Here is a 20,522-nt window from a genome sequence, read left to right on the forward strand (position 1 = left end):
AGTTTTAAGATACCTTTATTTTCATGTACTAATACTTAAAATATGTCAACTATTGCCTGCTGTAAAAGTACACAAGGGGCCACCAGCGTTGTCTGGGGCCTGTAGCAATAAGAGAAAGAAGCAAAAGAGAATCCCATTAGTGACTCCGATGGTCCATGTATTCACCTCCTGACACCTGCAACCTCTGCAGCCGCATAGCCTCCTGCTCGATCCTTTTGGCAAACTTGAGCTCCCCGTGCGAATCTCTGATTCCATCAAGAAACTTTAAGATCCTTTGAGGCCCCTTTCTTGTCCTCTGCCCCTCACAAATCCTGGTTCGTACAAGCCAGTCTCCAGCAGCCTGGTGTGAATGATATGGCTGCAAATGCCTGCAGCCTTTGCTGGTCATAAGTGAAACCTGCAATTAGTGTCATTTCTGGGTCCTTGCACTTTGGCAAAACCATGTGGTTACTCTAATTTTTGTTTATTAAATGTGCAGCGATTGTAAATTTCATTCTGTTTTCACATTACGTTTTCAAGGCACTGATCTGCAATCTATCAATGATTTCCTTTTTCGTGCCCAGTTTGACAACATCAACTTATTTAAGGTAAGTAGCATTGCCCTTCTCATTGTTGTATCCCAGCTTGCCCAATTTTTACCACTGTCCACGATTTTGATACTTTTCAAGTATTGACCCAATCTGAAATGTGCCAACTGTTACTGGAAATATTCTGGGGCTTTTCACACCAAACATTGAAGTGCTATCTATCACCCTGAAGAAGGGACAGGAGTAAAACTCAATAGATCAGACTCAGTTAGTGTTTTATTTTCCAATCTTTGGATTATTTTCTCTCACTATTCGATAACTGGGTTATATTCCTTGGAGCACTCAGCAGCTAAAGGCTGCTTCATTGTTGTAGTGTGCGTGCATCCACCATTCTTTGAAATATGCAAGCATCGTCTTAACCAGGTGGTAAAAGCTTGAAAGGGAAGAATACTGCAAGAGTGAGGAAGGCTGCTATGGGCATAGAACGTTACAGCACAGTATAGGCCCTTTTGCTCAGGATGTTGTGCCAACTTGTATAAACATACTCAAGAGTCTAAACCAGGGGTGGTCAACCTTTCAATTTTTCATTTCATTTACAACACAGCAACACGCTATTTCACCCCATGAGTAGGGATGTAGGTTAACTGGGCGGCACGGACTGTGGGATGGCCTGCTTCTGTGCTGTATGTCTAAATTAAAAACTAAAAGATTGGTCATCCCTGGTCTAAACCTTTCCTACCTCACCCATAACCCTCTTTCTGGCATCCATATACCTGTCTAAGCGTCTTTTAAATGTCCCTATTGTACCAGCCTCCACCACCACCCCTGGCAATGCATTCCAGGAACCCACCACTCTCCCTTAAACTTTCATCCCTTCACCATATACAGATGTCCTTTTGTATTTGCTATGGGCCAGAAGGTGATGGCTATCCACCCATCTCTGCTTCTCATGACGGGTTGCATGCCATTCTTAAAGATTGTTAATGTAAGATGTCTGCCCTTTCAGAAGAAGGGACTTAAAGTTTATTGATGAGTGGAGTTGAGATCCCAATACCAGTCATTACCTACCTCTTGTCTCAGTACCACTAGTGATGTATTTAATGTATTTTTTTTAATAACAGGTGCAACATTACTATGTGAAGAGTATGCTCAGTCAAAAGGTGAGTGTTGGTTGATGCCATTAGTTGAAAGACTACTCTAAGGTTTAAGTGGAGCCACATGCAGACAATTTCTAAGGCCTTAATTTTAATATGGGTCAACTGCATGCAGAGAATGTCTTTCAAAGCAAGTTTCAATCAAGCCACTCAGTTCTGATCGGCTAGTGTCAGCTGCGGTTAAGGGGGAGTTGTTTGGGTGAGAGTGAAAGCAGTTTTGCACTCTGAGGCACGATGGTCTATAAATATTTAATGGAGCTGTATAGAGGAGTTTTTCTCTAAATCTAACTGTTCATGAGCACAAGGTCTCTCACTCTTGTCTATAAAAATGAACTTGGGCACTTCAACAAGATGTGCACAAAATAAGCATGGGTCCAAGGAAGGTGACTTGAACGGTACAAGAGGCTTTGAGATTTTACTGGAAGATCAGTCTGTCGGTAATTGATAGTCTGTGACATTTGCATTGGGATATTTTACTGGCTCCCTTTATTCCACAGCTGTTTGGGTTTGTGGAGAAGTACCATGATTCAGCCTCAAAACCATTCAGTGTACAAAATCAGAAAGAATCCAAAACAGCTGCGCTTGGGAATTTTCTTCAGAGTCTTGATGAGAAATCCAGTGGACAAGGTCAGTGTCTTACCCTGAGATTGGGACAGCTTATCTTGGTGACCTGGCAGAACTGTAAAGTTCAGAAGCTGTTTTATTTCTGGGGTATTCGGTGCAGTATTTTAATCACTAAAGATTCCTTGAGTATTGCGTGAAACTGTTCCCGGCAAAATTTATTCCAATCTGCAGGAAATCTTGAAATATGTTTCATGAGGCATCTTGGTCTTTTGGGAAAAAATGTCTGAAATATGAATTATAATTGGAAAATAATGAAATATTCCACAGATCAGGTGCCATTTGTGGGGAAACTTGCTTTTTCACATTGATCTTTCATCAAAACTTGGAAAAGTTTGATACAAAATGAGTTTTTAAGATGTAGCAAGAGGAGGGAGTAAGGGAGATGTGCTTGTATCAAAGCAAGCATCTTCTGGCTCTCCTTGCTTTATACTCACAAAGTTGTGTCTGTAAACACTGATGCAAGTGTGTAGAGATGTTCACAATGCAATCGGCACATTCACCATGTGATCAGAGCACGTGCAAGTGAATAGAAAAAAAAGGAGTGAAGTAAGAGATAAATACTGATCAAATTTGTCAAATATTTTGATTTCATAAATTTTTATCAACCCCTCTCTGCTGTAAGTTCCAAGTAATTTTTGTTTTGCTTCTCTTTCAGTTAAGCTTCATGAGCAAGAAGAGACTCTGGAGAAGGAACAGTCTGTCATGGCATCACCCATGATGCACATTGAGGGGTTTCTCTTCGCCCTCACGAGTGCCAACAAAGATGGACGAGTGGTCATTCAGAGACAAGGTAGGAAAGAATGCTTAAGCCAAGCAACAATTTCAGATCATTATTAGTTTGATTTATTTAGTTGTGCCCTCTTGTCCTAAACTCTCTGGGAAACAACTTTCTACTCTGTCCATGCCTTTCAACATTCGAAATGTTTCAATGCGACCGCCCCCCGCCATTCGAAATTCCATCAAGTTCAGGCAAAGAGCCATCAAACATTCCTCATATTTCCCTTTCATTCCCAGAATCATCCATGTAACCCTTCACTGAATCCTAATGTCAACATGTCCTTTCTTAAATGACAAGTCCAAAACTACTCTGAATACTCCGTGAGATCTCACCAGTGCCCTATAAAAGCCTCAACATCAATGTCCTTCTCTTGTATTTTATTCCTCTTGAAATGAATGCCAGCATTGCATTTTCCTTCTTCACCAATGACTCAACCTGCAAGTTTAAGTTCAGGCTATCCTACACAGGTTCCTTTGCATCTGGGACTTTTTCATTTTCTCCCTTTTTAGAAAATAGTCTGCCCATTTATTTCTTCTACCAAAATACATGATCGTTTGGTTTCGGTCATTGTATTTCATTTGCCACTTCCCTGTCCATTCTTCTAATCTGTCTTAAGTCCTTCTGCAGCCTTCAACACTATGTTCTTCCATCTACATCTGCAAATTTGATCTAACTTACTGATATACAATTAGATCTTTTAGATAAAGTAAATACAACACCCCTGTGGAACACCACTAGCAACTGGCAGCTAACCAAAATATAATCCCTGTATCTTGACTCTGCTTCCTGTCAATCAGCTAATGCTCTACCCAAACCAGTATGTTTTCTATTATATCATGGGCTCTTGTTAAGTAGCCTTTTGTACTGCATCTTGTCAAAGGCCAAGCTATGCACTCAATTTGCTATTGGAGGTCAGGTGTTAGGTGAAATATTAAGCTGTGGCCAAATTTTTATTTCAAGTTTTTTTTTCTTTTAATTCCTATTCTACTGACAAATCTAAAGTGTATTTTAGTCCCTATTTAAAGATGTTATTTCTGATGTGGCCATTCTACACAACTGAGCATGAACAGGAGGGGAGGAGAAAATGGCGGCAGACAATGAGTTGGATGGATTGGAGGTCCCCATAGAATGAGAAATAAAAGATAGAAAAAACAGAGTTTCCCCAAGAAAAAAAGATTCAGCAGTAAAGAAGTCGCCAAATTAAGAATAGTGAGAAAAATTGGAAGAAAGCAGAAGATACCAACTTTGGAACAGCAGGAGAAGTCCACCTCATGGTGGCCAGGACAGGCCCCATAAAGTTTTGACTTGGCAGGTGAGGGTGGAAGAGGCCTCAGGAACAATTATGTGATTCAAATTGGGGAAGACAAGATTCCACATAAACCAAAGGAAGAAAGTTCTAACAGAGTTATATAAATCAGAATCAGTGGGAGACCCCGCCAAAATAGATGATTTCTTGTCTACATTGGAGCTACCAAATATGGATCAAGACGAATGAGAGGGGCTGATGATGTGTTAGTATATTTGTCTGGGGGAGGGGAGGAGCGAGTCATTGGCCAAGCTGCGGACCATATTGGAGGATTATGGCACGATCTCAGGGTATAAGATAAATCTGGACGAGTGAAATCATGCCCTTGACAAACGGGGATTAGAGACAATACCAACAGGGGAGTCAATTTAAATGGTTGCAAGAGGGCATTAAATATTTGGGGATAAAAGTGGGTAAGGATCTACACAATTTATATAAACTCAATTATCTCTCTTTGCTCCAGAAGATTGAGGAGGATCTAAATAGATGGAGCACCCTGCCCGTAACTTTTGGTGTGCAGGGTTAATTGTATTAAAATAAAAGTAGTGCCAAGACTACAATTCCTGTTTCAGTCCTTGGCTATTCATTTGCCCCAGTGTTTCTTTAAGGTGCTTTCAGATGTGTCAGAAAGTTCTTGTGGAACGGTAAGGAGGCTAGAATTTCCATGGAAAAGTTGACTTGGGATTATAAATTAGGAGGTTTGAAATTGCCGGATTTTCAAAAATACTATTGTGTGGCCCAGTCAAGGTTTATCCTTCCACCCTTTGAGGGAGGTGGTACCCCCTCTTGGGAACAAATTGGACTACACAAGGTAGGAGAAAAGATAGCAGGAGAGTTTGTATATAAATTGGACACCAAATTGATATCTGGGAAAATGGATAACTCCTTATTAAAACATGTAATTCAGACATGGCAAAAAAAAATAATTGTAAAGGTGGGGATATCTCCTAAAACACCCTTGACCTAGAACAATTAATACCCATGAATCTGGATAATAAGATCCTAAACACCTTGTGTCAGAAGGAATCAGTTGTATTGAGGATTGTGATGAACAAGAGCAGCTCATGCCATTCGAACAATTGAGGAATAAATATGATTTGCCTAATAAAACTTTCTTCTACTATCTTCAGCTAAGATCTTGAGGGATAATTTGGGACTGTCTATGGCCTTGACCCTGTGTAGTGACATGGAGATTCTAATTTATCTCTATGATGTATCTCCTATTTCAAAGTGAGGGCTCGAAGCCAACATACACAAGTCGAGGGAAAGGTGGGAGTTGGACGAGCACAACAATCCACAGGCAGTGTCTGGACAGCATGACAACTGTTATTAATACCGGCTGCAGGTTGTTGCAATACTATTTCCTGCATCTACTGTACCTCACACCACAAAATTACATAAATCCAAACCAGAAATCTCGGAAATGTGCTTTAGATGTGGTGTGGAGACTGGAATCTTTATGCATTTCAACCTGGCTCTGAGGAAAGGTGAGATCCTTCTGGGAAGACCTGGGAAACACTCTGAAAAAAATTAAAGGTGGATATTCCATAAGATCCAGAATTGTACCTTCTGGGAAATGTTATGGACATTTAGTTTTTAACTGCCCAGAAACCAAATTCAGTTTGTGAAGGTCGCCTTGTAGCCAGGAAGCATATAGCGGTCATGTGGAAGTCCGACTCCCAAGTAAATATTACATGATGGAATACGGAAATGCAGAGTTGTAATCTCCTGGAGAAAATTATGTACAATTCGAGGAAGAAATATGGCACATTTGTTAGGGTGTGGCAACCCTTTCTGCAGCACATTGGTGGGCAGATATAATTAGATTTTTAGATAAAGTAAATACAACAAACATGCCAGTAGTGGAATGCTTGAGATCAGCAAAGTGGGTTGTGGTGCAGGTGATGTGCTCTTGCATTTTGTTCCTTTTTCTTTTATTTTATGTTTTTTTGGGTTCTTCTTAAGTTCCCTTAAGGGTTTTTGGCTTAACGATATTTTGTTCCTTGTATTTGCTTAATATGAAAAAAGGTTATATATACCTATATTAGGGTATGCAAGGGAGGGGAGAGGGATAGGGGATAAAATAGACTCTGTATGATGTGTGCCATTGTTGTCAAAGCATGTGTAGTTTAATTGAATTTGAGTCTTTGAAAATCAAAAACTGAGCGAGTACAGATCGTCTTGTCCATTTGGCATTGTGCACAAATCAATAACAATATCTCAAAAGTACCTTATTAGTTTTGAGGCACCTCAACACTATAAGATTCAGAAGTGCTTGAAGGAAACAAAATTTATTTTCTTGTTGAAGGCTTCCTGCTTGGAGCAGAATAGATCCACAGTGACTGACCTTCTGCATTTCAGGCTAGAAGGCTTCTGTTGGCAGACTTCACCTTGTCCCATCTCATTCAACTTCCTGCCTTGTATACGGCTTCTCAGTTTATTTTCTCAAGTCCAAGGGCAGATCTGAAACGTAGTCATCCATCTTGTGTCCTAATTGTGTCCTAATGCCCTTCCATGCATAGAGGATTCCTTCCAACATCATTTGTGGCTGAAATGGATGTGCAATTCTCCCCTGTGAAGGTGAAGGTAATGTGATCATATTCTCCACCCAGTAATTGAGGGTGTTCTTGGCTTGCACATTACTAAACAGGATTTGTACGACTTGTCTGCCTGTTCACTGAATTAATTCTTGGGAGACAGCTCTGGCTCACAATTCTACCTTAGCATTAAAAAAAAATTCAGACATATAGCACAGTAACAGGCCATTTTGGCCCACCCAATTTACTCCCAATTAACCTACACACCCAGTAAGTTTCCAATGGTGGGAGGAAACCGGAGCCCCCCCAGGGAAAACTCACGCAGACATGGGGAGAACTTACAAACTCCTTACTGATAAGTGCGGGATTCTAACCCAAGTCCCAATCACTGGAGCTGTAAAGGTGTTGCACCTCTAAACCAACCGTGGCACACATTTTGATCAGAAATAATATAATGTTAATTATTCCACACTTGTTGTCACATTTTCTGTCCTGCTTATGCGCTTCACTGTGACTCTTAATATGGAAAATGCTTGAGCACATTTCTGTTCAAACACAGTCATTTTCAATTTCAATTTTCTTTTGTGCTCTGTATAGTGGCATTAACCTCCCAGTTTTCCAACTTCAGCACTCGGTGGTGAGAAAAGTTGTCTCTTTAACTGTGGGCTCTACAACAGAAACAAATGGCAGATATGGTCAAGCAGCTCTGTGTTGTGGTGTTGAGCTGAGACTAATCTTAAACTTTCTCTCTCCATCCTGTAGGTACAGTGTCTCAGAGCAGCCTGAAGTTCCTTCTGCTAAACCCAGCAGTCCACTTCGCTGAGGTTGTGAAGGAATGTCGAGCAGTGGTCATTGCTGGAGGCACAATGCAACCGGTAAAGCTTCCTTGAAGGATGCTTTGAGTTAGATTTTTTTGGCAATTTCAGTTTGATCTCTTAGCCTGTACTTGTTTCTGTGAAAATTATCATACCAATTCCCTCCTCTGCCATGTAGATGCATGTACTCTTGGCATTTTTATCAAGGAGGGTATATCATTCCATGTTCCTACTCACAATCAATATCCAGGAATTCTCTGTGTGATTCTGAATGCATGTTTGGTTATGTGAGTGCACATTGACTTCAAGTTGGTCATCATCAATTTTCACTCCTGGTAGAAAGAAGGTAAAGGAAGTGTGACATAATTATGGCAACGTGTGCTTTTGAGTATGCATCCCCACCACCATCCCTCAGAACAAAGTGTATCATTGGGATGGAGATGTCTTCTGGATAATTGTATGGTTCTGGGTTTGAGCTGGGCACCAAACAGACTGTTCAACTCTGAGTCTGTCTTCGCATGGCTCATTCTTGCTTGTCTGAATATTGCCAGTCTCTCTTGTATCTGCAGTGTTTCTTGTGGAGCTCTTGACCTCTAAGGCATCAAGCCATCGATGGCAAGAATTCATAATTCAGAAAACTGAAGCCATCATTCTCCGCCTGTGACACTCATCTTGTATATTACTTCCGACTTCTATAAGCTTGAGATGAACCAAACCTTGTCTGATGAAGCAGGGCTGAGCTTTAGAGTGCCTTATATTCTCTGTTCTTTAGTAGAAAACAGCGTTGATGTTTTGTTAATGGAATTTAATTCCTTGTTACAAGGTGGCGGACTTCAAAGATCAACTTCTGTTTACTTCGGGTGTCTCTGCAGACAGACTGGCGGAGTTTTCATGTGGTGAGTCCAGGCTGAGGTGTGTTGTGGCCTAACATTTGTGGCACACTTGAGCACAAATGCAGAGAGAGATCCATCTTGTAACATGAATAGTCCCACCAGGTACCCATATTATACCTGTCAGGAGGAAAAAAATCCCCCTCCCCTGCCCCTTTCATGCTGGCAATATGCTAATCAGGTTAACAGTTTCATTAACAGCTAAAGCTTGCTTTCTTTGTCGATGTATACCTGTGCCTCCCATTCCTAACCTTGATCTTGAACATGGTTTATCCTTTAATAATTGATCATTTACTAACACTAAAATTTGACCTAAAAGGACATGGAAATTACAATGGCAATGACTGATGTGCCTCATTCTCTGAGCACTGTGGTGGTAACTGACTCTAGAAATGATACTCTTCTGAATCATATTATGGGGAAAGATTACGAGGTGGACAGAAAAAAGGGTTAATGGATATGGACAGCAAATGTGAAGGAGAACATTCCCAGAAACTAGAGGGAATCTCTGGGAAATGATCAGTCAAGGTGGAAAAGGAGCATATGGGATGTAATTGAGACCCTCGATGTCATCCATTAGAAGATCACACAAGTTCTGTGTGGGTAAAGAAAGGAGTGCACCACTTCACAAACTAATGACCTGCTTGCTCCATGGAGAAAAGCTTGCAGTTCCCCCTCCAGTCTCGTTAGCCAATTGCAGAACCTCAAAACTGGAGAAGAGGTCGCTCCTGAGGAAATGCTGAAGAGTATATTGTCTTGTCTATTGCAATAGTTGTTGTCCATCACCTTTTTAATGTATCAATTCATAGTTATGCTTTCAAGATTAATTTAGCTAATTGAAGAGATTTGCTTGTGACTGCCACAAATTGGTGTGGGAAAAGTTTTTATTTTTAATCTGGGGATACAGCATGGTAACAGGCCTTTCTGGCACATGAGCTTGCACCATCCAAATACACTTGTGACCAATTAGCCCACTAACCCAGTGCTTCTTTGGAATGTGGGAGGAAACGGTAACACCTGGAGGAAATCCATTCAGAGTGGGGAGAATATACAAATTCCTTATAGATGTGCTGAATTTGAACCTGGGTCACTGGTGCTGTAATAACGTTGTGGTAATCACTACACTAACTGCGCCACCTGTGAGGTAGCCATGATGGGTTTGAGCAGAACAGGTTTATTAAACAATTTACTTCACACATCATTTAACAAAGATGACATTCAGTCTGTTCCCTGCATTGCGTCTCAAACCCGCAACAAAAGAAGACGCAATTCAAAAAGGTTAAATTTTAACTATATTTATTAATGGGTATTAACAATATAATGTTTTAACATAATTAACCCCACTATAATTGTCTGTAGCAAATATACAGATATCATATATTTATAAACAGTGTGTATGTGGAAAAACCCAGACCACTATAATCTGTGCCTGATATTAAAAAAGTAAAAAAGCCACCCAGGTCAGCCAGTCAAGTAATTCAGGCCAAAAAAAACAGTCCACAGAATTCAATCTCAAAGTTCAATGTCCGAGTTCAGTTCTTTTACTGATAACAAAGGATGTCCTATTGAATGTTGGAGAGAGAAATCATTGATGTTGCATTGCAGTACACATATGAGACAGGTTCAACAATTTGCACAGTGTTCTTAGCAGAAATCCATCCTTTGTAATGACAGTTCACAACCCAAAAGGTCAGTCCATAGTCCATAACACCTGAAAATTTGGTAGCTCATGCTCCAAGAGACTGCAATGCTAGTCTTTCTCCCCTCTAGTGTCTTGTTCTCTGATGGTCGTTTCCTTTTTTCTTGCTCTCCTTCTCTCTCTCTGTCTCTCTCTCTCTCTCTCTCTCTCTCCTGCCCATAATTCATTTGATGTAATTGTTTTTGCTGTATTTGCATCTTTGTATTTGTTGATGATGGTCAGACTTTCACAGTTTGCAAGTTGTTCCTCTGCATTCTTTGCAGCTGGCATTTTTTGAAAAACCTTTGTTCAACCTTACACCATGTTATTAAAATGAACAAAACAGCAAATGCAGAAACTTTGAAGTTAAATGGGGAAATATTCAAAAAACTTGGGCAGGTTAGAAGAAGCTAGGTAATCATTTCAGATTGAAGACTCTGTAACAACTGGGAAAGAGAGAAAAACAAATTAGGAAGGCCTACTGCAACCTCCCGAGACCACATTTTGTCTTCATACAGATAGAGCCAAAAAAGAGAGGCTCCAGAGCTCAGGACAGCTGAAGGTAATCGTAAGAAGCTGAAGAACGGTTACAGACTTCAAGTCAGCAGATTGGGTGGTGTTCAACAACTCAGTTGAGGATCTGAATGATTACACTTGGGTTGTCATAAACTTTATCAAAAGAGCTGTGGACAAGTGTGTCTCCACCAAATCGTTCCCCAACCAGAACCCCTGGATGAACAATAAAATCGACCTGCTCAGAGCAAGATCACAGGCATTTAAGTCTGGAGATTCACCTGCAGAAGGAGCAGGTATGTCTTTTGGAAAGCCATCTGGCCGGTTGAGTTTCGAGACGAAAATGAAAACCACAAAGGATACCCAACAGCTGTGGCAGGGCCTAAAAGACATAACCTGCTACAATCCCAAATCCTATGCAGTAGGAGACAGCAAACAATAAACTTAATGTCTTCTACACCCGACTTGACCATAAGAACAAGGAAGTGGCACCACTCCACACTCCCATGTTCCCTGATGATCCTCTCCTCTTTATATCAGAGGAAAGCATCCAGTCCGGTTGGAGTACACAGTATGGTGACTTAAAGTATTAACAATCTGTGCTGACCTACCTGCCAATGTATTCACAGATCTCTTCAACATTTCACTCCAACTTTTTCAAATGGGCATCAATCGTGTGATAAACTGCCTAAATGACAGTTAACTAGTGGCACTCACCAATAGTGATGAAGTTTTTTAAAAGGCTGATGTGAAGCATATGACCTCCTGTCTGAACGGTGACATGGATCTATTCCAGTGTGCCTAACATAGCAACAGGTCTTCATTGGATGGCATCTCACTGGCTCTATGCAAAGCCCTGAAACATGTAGAGAGCAAAGATGCAGACATCGGGATGCTCTTTATCAACTCCAGTTTGGCATTTAACACCATCATCCCCTCAAAATTGATCAGCAAACTCCAAGACCTGGGACTGAACACTCCACTGTGTAATTGGATTCTGGAATTCCTCACCTCCGGACCACAATCAGTGGGGATTGGTAAGAACATCTGCACAATCTCCATCAGTATCGGAGCACCACAGGACTAAGTTCTTAGCCCCCTGCTCTACTTTCTGTACACCTATGACTGTGACAAAAACAATACAATGTATGAATTTGCAGATGATACCATGGTAGTGGGTTGTATAAAAAGGAGTGATGAGACAGGTTACAGGAGGGAAATTGAAAATTTGGCCAAATGGTGCACCAAAAATAACCTCGCACTCAGTACCTCCAAAATCTAAGAAGCTGATTGTTGACTTCAGGAAGGCGTATGATCCAGTGATCATTGGAAGATCAGAAGTGGAGAGATTGAACATATTTAAATTCTTGGGAGTCACTATCTTGGACCTCAACACACTAACAACATTGTGAAGAAGCACATCAGCACCTCCAATTCCTCAGGAGTTTTCTGATGTTTTTGCACAACATCGGAAAGCCTGGAAAATTTCTAGAGGTGGGGTGGAAAGTGCGCTGACTGGCTGCATCACAGTCTGGTATGGGGACACCAATACCCCTGAGCAGAAAGCCCTGCCAAAGGTAGTGGACACAGCCCAGGATATCATGGGTAAAACCCTAGCCGCCATTTAAAACATCTATGGGGGACGCTGCTGTTGGAGAGCAGTAGCAATCATCAAAGATCCGCACCATCCAGTGCACACTCTGTTGTTGCTGCTACCATCGGGAGAGAGGCGTCACAAGACTCACACCACCCATTTCAGGAACAGCTACTACCCCTTCATCATCAAAACTCCTCAACAACAAACTCAAGCAGGGATTTGTTTAAGGAACCTTACTTTTCCATTTTATTGTTTTTTTTCTCTCTCCCTGAATTGCAGTCAGTTTGTTTACATTTCTTTATTTGTTTACATTTGAACATTGTGTGCAGTTTTTTGCACTGCCAATAATTGTAATTTTGTTCACCCGCTGAAAAAAGGATCTTTTGTATGTGTTATTATGTATGTACTCTGACAATAAATCTGAAATCTAATTTGATGTTGAGGTGATGGGAAGGAGGAGAAAGGATGCCTTATTTTTGAGTTCTAACAAGGGTCTTTGTTCTGAATCTTTGACTTTAGATTCTGTATTTTACTTTAGTACTCTTACAATAACAATATTAAATCACTTTAAAGTAAGCATATGCATTTAAATCATTTTCCCATTTGTTTAAGCACATCTTGTTGAAATATCCGGAGATACTGTAACACGCGCAGTGACTCCCAATAAAACAGTGAGTGAAGTAAAGTGAGGTAACCTGCTGTTGCATTTAGTTGGAGGGTTGTACTTCATTGAAGATAAAGCTTAATTAAAACATTGTCCATAAAATATTTTGGTGAAGTTTATTGAATATTGCCCTGAAATTGTCAAACAATTGTGTACACATAGAGATGGAAATGAGAGGGTTTACTATTCATGTAATGTTTCCTTGACTCATGACATCCCACCTTTTAGATATTTTAGCACTTTTATGGACTATTACCACAATCTAAAGTTTGTGTTGTTATAAGCTTTGATGCTGTGCTATTTCCAGGTTGTCATTACTTGATACTGTTATGGGTTATATTAATATAGTTATGAATAAATATGTCTTTAAAAGAGATAGATCATGGTGGTTCAGTATAGGTCACTTCACAAACAGTAACACTTCACAAAACACATCTCATTTAAAATGCGAGAGCTTTGCTGAAGCCAGACATTCAGGCTCCGAGTGAGTTTGCAGAGACAATGGAACTGCTTTGGAAAGAATTTCAAAAACAGGTCCAAATGTATAATGTCCACACTCAGAGGTTGATAAGATATTTCAAAGATTGGGTTTGGAGCCCTGTAAGAAGTCATTTGGTTGTTACAAGCAGAGAGCAGAAAGAACAAACAGGATTCTTTTCAGAGAGAGATAAGTCGTTGAAGTTGAGGCTGCAGAATGGCAAACTGGCAGGCTTGTTGAAAGACCCCATTTTGAAGATGGGTTATGAGCCTGTTCATAACCCTTGTGGTCCTTACAAGAGGAAATGGCTGGCTAGAGTGTTTCTTCTGAAAAAAGGGAAACAAGAGGAATTCTTTGATGACCTGGAAGAGGTTATCATTTGGAAAACCCATGATGGGGCAAGTTTCTTCGGCAAGACACTGAAGTGACTGATTGGAGGAAATCAGTTTGTGTGTGTTCAATGAGCAACAGTTTTCTATCTGAAACCAACAAGAACCTTCCTGAGTGGTAACCATTTAACTTTAAACACCAGAGCCTGGTGAAGTTTTCGAAAATGTTAAATTCTGTGCACAGTACCAGAATTGTCTGAAACCGGTGAACTTGGAGAAATGAATGATTGGACTGTGAAACAAAGAACTTTCCTGAACACACGTACATGTGCATTTAGAATTATAAGGGGGTTAAGTTGATAGTAAGTTAAAGTTTGATCTTGTTTTTAATGTTTAAAGAAAATTAAAAACAATTGCTCCTGGGTTTTGGATCCTCTGGACTCGTAACAATATCCACATGTTAGTTTTTTTCCAAACTTTGTATAGTGGTAGGGGTTTTGAATTAATGGGAGTTTTTTTCTTGTAATTTGTAGTTCAATATATAATTATATTGTTTAATTTTTGTATTATTGAAAACTTCAATAAAATATCTTAAAAAGAAAAGATATTTAAGCAGACTGATAATCATGATCTTGACACGCATTCTGGCTCTTTGATATCCTGAGGTTAAACTGAATCATAGAAGAGACTTTCTGGCTCAAGAAGTTGGTTTGACTTTTCATCCAGATCTTCCAGGCTTCTTTTTCATGATTTGAAGCTTTTTTTTCTCAACCTGGAAAGAACCTTCTTATCTTTTGAGTATCTAGATATTGATGCAATATTAGAATTTTGGTCACTTGTAACTTATTAGTTCAGTGGTGTTTTGCTTTTGCTGTCTGTAAGGAGTTTGTAAGTCCTTCCCAGAGATCGCATGGGTTTCCTCTGGATGGTCAAATATATTTTCTTTTTAAGATTTTATTGAAGTTTTCAATAGTACAAAAATTAAACAAAACAATTATATATTGAAATACAAATTACAAGGAAAAAAAACTCCCATTAATTCAAAACCCTTACCACTATACAAAGTTAGGAAAAAAGTAACGTGGGTATCAAGTGATGACAACCTGGAAATAGCACAGCATCAAAGCTTTTAACAACAGTAAAACTTTAGATTGTGGTAATGGTCCATAAAAGTGCTGAAATATCTATAAAGTGGGATGTCGTGTGTTGAGGAAACATTCATGTGAATAGAGCACTCTCTTATTTCCAATTTCTTTCCACATGCCAAAGGCGAATAGGTTTAGTATTTTAATTGATCACAGGTGTATTTTGGTGGTGCAGGCTCATGGGACAGAATGGTCTTGTTGCTGTGCTGTATCTTAAAATTAAATGTAAACTAATATTAAGCTCTTAGTTGGGCTTTAGTGGTTCTGATTGATCTGTAACCCTTTGAATCAAAGAAAATTGAGGTGTCAAAATGGACGTGTATTACATCTTGCTGAAGTGACTCAGAGTCATGATCCATTTCCTCCTGTGGATTGGCGATGAGAACCCTGATTAACCTTTCAAGGAGTGAAAAACCTTGCAAAATCTCCAATAAAACATTTTGAAGCAACTAAGGACTACAGTTCCATTTTTGTGATTTTGTTTTTTCCTTTTCACTTCATGTAATATTTATTGTGAAGTGAAACTTTTCTAGTTATTTAATTCTCTTGAAATATTTCAGGTCATGTAATTCCCCCGGAAAATATTTTGCCCATAATCCTCTGTAGGGGACCATCAGGACAGCAGCTTGAATTCACCTTTCAGAAGAGGGAGAAGCCACAACTGGTGAGTATATTGGTCTATGCATCATTCCTATTGCCTTCTGCTAAAATTGTGACTGGACATTCCTCAACAAGAAGTGTTGTTTTCTCCTTCAGCTTCAGCTACATCTTGTGGTTGTGGTTCAAAATATATACTAAACATACCTGTGTGCATAAAATTGGCTGTGCTGGTGTACACATTTGGTGGAGGGGAGGAGGGGGAAAGAGGTGTGTGGGCTTCATTAATTGTACTGCATTGTAGAAATGTGTTCTGCCTCCATAGCCATAATTAATGGAATCCTATCCATAACTCCCTATCAATACTAGTTTCATTTACTAGTACTTTTTCTACAATTTTCTTTGCCTTGATAATTCGGGTGCATACCCAGATGCAACTTAAAATGGTTATGAGAATGTCTCCCTCTGCACCTTTTCGGGCAATGGGTTCTACATTCCTACATCCCCTCCCCTCCCCCGGGTGAGAAAGATTCTCTCTCTGATCCTCTCCCCTCTAAGCCTCATATTCCTTGCTCTAAACCCATGCTCTTTTTTGTGTGAAAGAGGAGACACAAACCCATTCCCCACACTGACCTGTCTGTCCTCTGCTTTATCTACTGCCTTGGTGAAGCCATATTCAAACTAAAACAGCACCTCTTATGCCACCAATGGTGTGAACATTGAATGTTCCAACTTCAAATCTACCTTGGTTCTCCCACCAATTATTGGCTCTTCCATCATCCATTTTTGTTTCTTCCCCCACCTGATTCCGTCTGGCTTTAACTCGCACACTTAATCTCCTGAGTATCCTGTTCTCCCCATAATTGCCCCTCTTCCATCCCATGTTACACTTATCAGATTCCAACATCTGTCACTTCTTCTAACCTTCCCACATGCATGCTCTTGTTGGTGTGAAGGGACAGACATGCAAGCGTAGGGAAGTTTGGATGTTGAGGAAAATTCAGGCTCTGGCTAAGAGCAGGAAAGAACCATGGTGCAGGTTTAAGTAGCAGGGATCAAGTGTATGCTTGGATGAGTTTTGTAAAATGAGAATCTTTAAAAGGAAATCAGGAGGGGGAGAGATAGTTCTGGTAGATAACATTAAGGATAATCTTAAGATTTAATGTACATAAAGGAAATCGGGTAACCAAAGGAAAAAATTGGGGCCCTCAGGAATCAATATGGTCAAATCTGTTTGGAGCAACAGGATGTGGCAAGGTAAAATACAGACTGTGGGGCTAATGTGGTGGACATTTTAGTTGGCCTGGCAGGTTGGGCTGAAGGTCCTGTTTCCACACACTGACTATGAATCCAATCTGGCTCTATCTGTTCTTTGCTCTTAACTAACGATCACCACCCTACTCTCACCCAGCTCCAGCCCTCCTCCATCTGTCCATCAATCCCCTGATTCCACCTCTTTAAAATACTAGCCCTTGCCACACCCCTCCCTGCCATCCCTTCAGCACTCTCAAACCTGATGCTGTATCTTGATCCAAAATATCACTTATCCATTTTCCTCTACAGATGCTGCCTGACCCACTGAAGTCCTGCAGCAATTGTTTTTTTGCTCCAGATTCTAGCATTTGCAATCTGTCTCCTGCGCCATTTGGTTGGCTCTTTCAAATTTATGACACAAACATGATGGGCTGAATGACCTTGCGTTATGCAATAAGATTTTGTAATTCTTTTGGGGGGGGTGGGTTAAATATAGATTCTGCATGTTACATGAATGTGACCAAAGAATATATTGTTTGAATTTTACGAGTCTATTAAAATTAAAATAAAATATTTTTTAAAAGATTCTGTATGCAAGTAGGTTAATTGGGAAAATAACCCTTGAAATTCATGGACTTCCGATTTTCTGTGTTGACGTTGATTGAGAAAATGTCTGACTTGCTCTTTCCAAATAAGTAACGCCCCACTCAGAATGTAACTGCTGAATTCTGCAGGTTTCAGCTTTGTGACATATTGGAAACTTGAAAAAATTTCTGAATGAGAACCTATCCAGGTAGCTAAAATTAAGAAGGTATTTGCCCTGACAGTGTTACATCCAGGTTTAATCAGGCCTTGTGTAAAATCTCTCAGTAGAATTGTGAAGAGCAGTGATCAATCTATCCAGGAACTGTGGTATAATAATTATCATGCAGATACAGGGATACAGGGATTGGATTGGTCCAGAACCCCAAGTGGATAGACAGCAAGTCTTTGCTTGATTTTTGCTTTCCTGAAATATTACCTGAAGCAATATATTTCTCAAGGTTTCTAATCACAGTGGAAGTCTGTCCACACATAATCCCTGGTCCATGTGACTCAGCTGGTTCTGAGGGGCCAGGTTGGAATTGTTTGTCGCACCTTTCAGTGCTGTCCAAGGCCAAACAGTGAAGAAGTCATATATCTGCGTTATTTTAACACTGTCTTTTTCCTTCTCAGCTGGATGAGTGTGGTCGGGTGCTGGTCAATTTGTGCAAGGTGGTCCCAGGTGGCATCGTATGCTTCTTTCCATCATATGACTATGAAAATGTTGTGTACAGACACTGGGAAAAGACTGGTTTACTGACGCAACTGGAAGCCAAGAAGAAGGTATTTTGATTTGTAATTTCTGTGACTCTTCCACTTCTATCATATTTGATGTAACCACAACCATTCATTCCGACTGGGATTGATGGGGTGGATGCCAGGAGGCTGTTTCCTTCAAATAGAGAGCCTAGAACTGAAGTCCATCACCTCAGGATAAGACATCCACTGCCTGGGACTGAGATAAGGAAGCATCTATTCATGCAGTGAGTTGTAAATGTTTGAAGTTTTTTACTTTTGAGATTCCATGGTCCCTGGTCAGTGGATGAATTGAAAGCTGTGATCTTAGGACGTGAGAGGAAAGTGAAGAAGACATGGAATCATTCATGGTCTCTTTGAAAGGCCCAGCAGGTTTAAAAGTTGAATAGCTTACCCGTTTTGATGTTTTGTATTGTTCACAAAGTGAATGAGAGGAAAGCATTTCAATAATCTGAAGACTTAAATTTAAGGTGATTGGCAAAAGGAGTAATGAGAAACCGTTTAGTGTGTTCAACACAATGATGGTTGTGGGTTTGTTGTTCGGGTTCGTGTGGGTCCCACAGGTTAAGAACCAGACCAAAGTTGAGGTACAAAGCACACGTTTATTTCGGGGATGCAAATGGGCCAACAGGATCAATATGCTAGGCGAAATTCTACACACAATACAATACACAGGGGATAACGAGGGAGGAACCGACAAGACTGGGGGAAATTACATTACTACTTGGCCTTGAGACACCCCAACGCAGTGTGAAAGGAGTCCAAAGGGGCACATGGTCCTTTATAGTTTTGCAGACAGTGCTGGAGGGCTAATCACATGGGGCATTCTGAGCCCCGTTGGCTGATGTGGCCAAAGGCTCGAAGCCAAATGCATGGGTCAGCTGAGGTGATTCACCTGGGCCAATTAGGTGAAGGTCAGGACTGAGTCTGGGCAGGCTTCCTGGACTTGCAGCAACTGGTGATTTAGATGGCCCAGTCGCAAGGCTTGGGGTGAGGCTTTGACCTTGATTGGCAGGTAGTGTGACCTCCGAACAGGAGTGCAGCAGCGCGACCAGGTGGTGGATGCTGCCTCTCCATTACAGGATTGGAAGGTCTAACCTGGTAGAATGTTGGATGCAGAATTCGTTAGTTGTTTTGCAAGGATAGTTAATTAGTATTTGAAGGAGAAATTATTTGGGGGATATGGGGAACGTGAGAGCCAGTGAAATGAAGTAACTTGCTCTTTGGGGTAGTCAACTCCTATCTATTGTTTGCTTTCTGGAATTCCTTGTCCTCTGTGAAAGGATATAGCATGTTTTGTGTTTAACTTCAGAAGTACGAAGTGACTAGATCAGACACTGCCCAACTTTCCTTTCAATTCAAAACAGTTGAACAAATGTGGAAGATTTGCATTTGGGGAGAGGTATTCGGTTGATGTAATACATGGGATAGGGTGAGAACAGGTTGGCAAGAGTGCAGCGAGCTACTGAAGGGGTTGGCTTGGGGAGTAGTGGCGTGTGGAACCACCAACTGACCTAGTGTCAAAAATTACACCTGAATTTAATCTCTCTTTTTTGGTTATTCTCTGGTTAAAGTATTTACTCCTCGTCATGGAAATTATTTTTCTATATTGCCCTGGATGTGTTCTCAATATGTTTTAATTGTGTTACCTTAATTATTTTGTTTTTCTGGTATCACAGATTTTCCAAGAGCCCAAAAAGACCAGTATGGTGGAGCAGGTGCTTTCAGAGTATTCCAGGTGTATCCAGGTACACGTACACATGCTGCCAAGCATTTGATGTCTGATGTTTCATGATTTGATTTTTGTGGTCCTCTTTGGAAGAGGGTCAAGTTGGTCAGAGAGGAAGAATAGGATTCCCATCCACTCATGTTTGCACGAAGTAGATGATGCTGTTGGTGAACTGATTATTGCACAGATAAACAGGACACTGACAAATATCAGGCTGATCATGGTGCCAGTTATCTGTCCTGTAACATCACAAGACTTAACCCTTGTAGTTAAGCCTCTGTTCTTGAATAAAAGCAGAAGATAATAAAAGTTGTCGGTGGGGCAGACACCTGTGGAGAGAGAAGCAGAACTGGTATTTCAGGTCTTCATGCAAGGTTGAAAACAAGGAGAGGAGAGAAAAATGAATGACTTGACTGTGTCTGGTGCTGGACTTGAGAAGCTAGTGAAGACTGGTTAATCACAGATGATCATCCTGGAGGAAATAATGAATGGGGAAAAAAGGGAGAAAATTGATGGAACTGAGATTTAGAATGCTGCAGATGATGGAAATCTGAAATAGACAATGCGAG

General features: G+C 40.5%; 1 protein-coding gene across 10 annotated transcripts in view; it reads left to right on the top strand.

Annotated features, from left to right (window-relative positions):
- ddx11 (DEAD/H (Asp-Glu-Ala-Asp/His) box helicase 11) overlaps nt 1-20,522 on the top strand; it is a 152,210-nt gene that overhangs the window by 60,197 nt on the left and 71,491 nt on the right. For all 10 annotated transcript variants that reach the window (XR_011346544.1, XM_069903230.1, XM_069903232.1 and 7 more), the window contains exons 14-22: nt 520-587; nt 1,649-1,687; nt 2,179-2,308; nt 2,961-3,095; nt 7,689-7,801; nt 8,565-8,637; nt 15,596-15,699; nt 18,102-18,251; nt 19,904-19,972. Coding sequence is in view for 9 of the 10 variants with exons in the window: in XM_069903230.1 (XP_069759331.1) it covers nt 520-587; nt 1,649-1,687; nt 2,179-2,308; nt 2,961-3,095; nt 7,689-7,801; nt 8,565-8,637; nt 15,596-15,699; nt 18,102-18,251; nt 19,904-19,972 (881 nt within the window). In the remaining variant the exon portion in view is untranslated. The remainder of the gene's footprint in view (nt 1-519; nt 588-1,648; nt 1,688-2,178; nt 2,309-2,960; nt 3,096-7,688; nt 7,802-8,564; nt 8,638-15,595; nt 15,700-18,101; nt 18,252-19,903; nt 19,973-20,522) is intronic.

This window comes from Narcine bancroftii, chromosome 11 (assembly GCF_036971445.1).
Source record: "Narcine bancroftii isolate sNarBan1 chromosome 11, sNarBan1.hap1, whole genome shotgun sequence".
NCBI classification, from domain to species: domain Eukaryota; kingdom Metazoa; phylum Chordata; class Chondrichthyes; order Torpediniformes; family Narcinidae; genus Narcine; species Narcine bancroftii.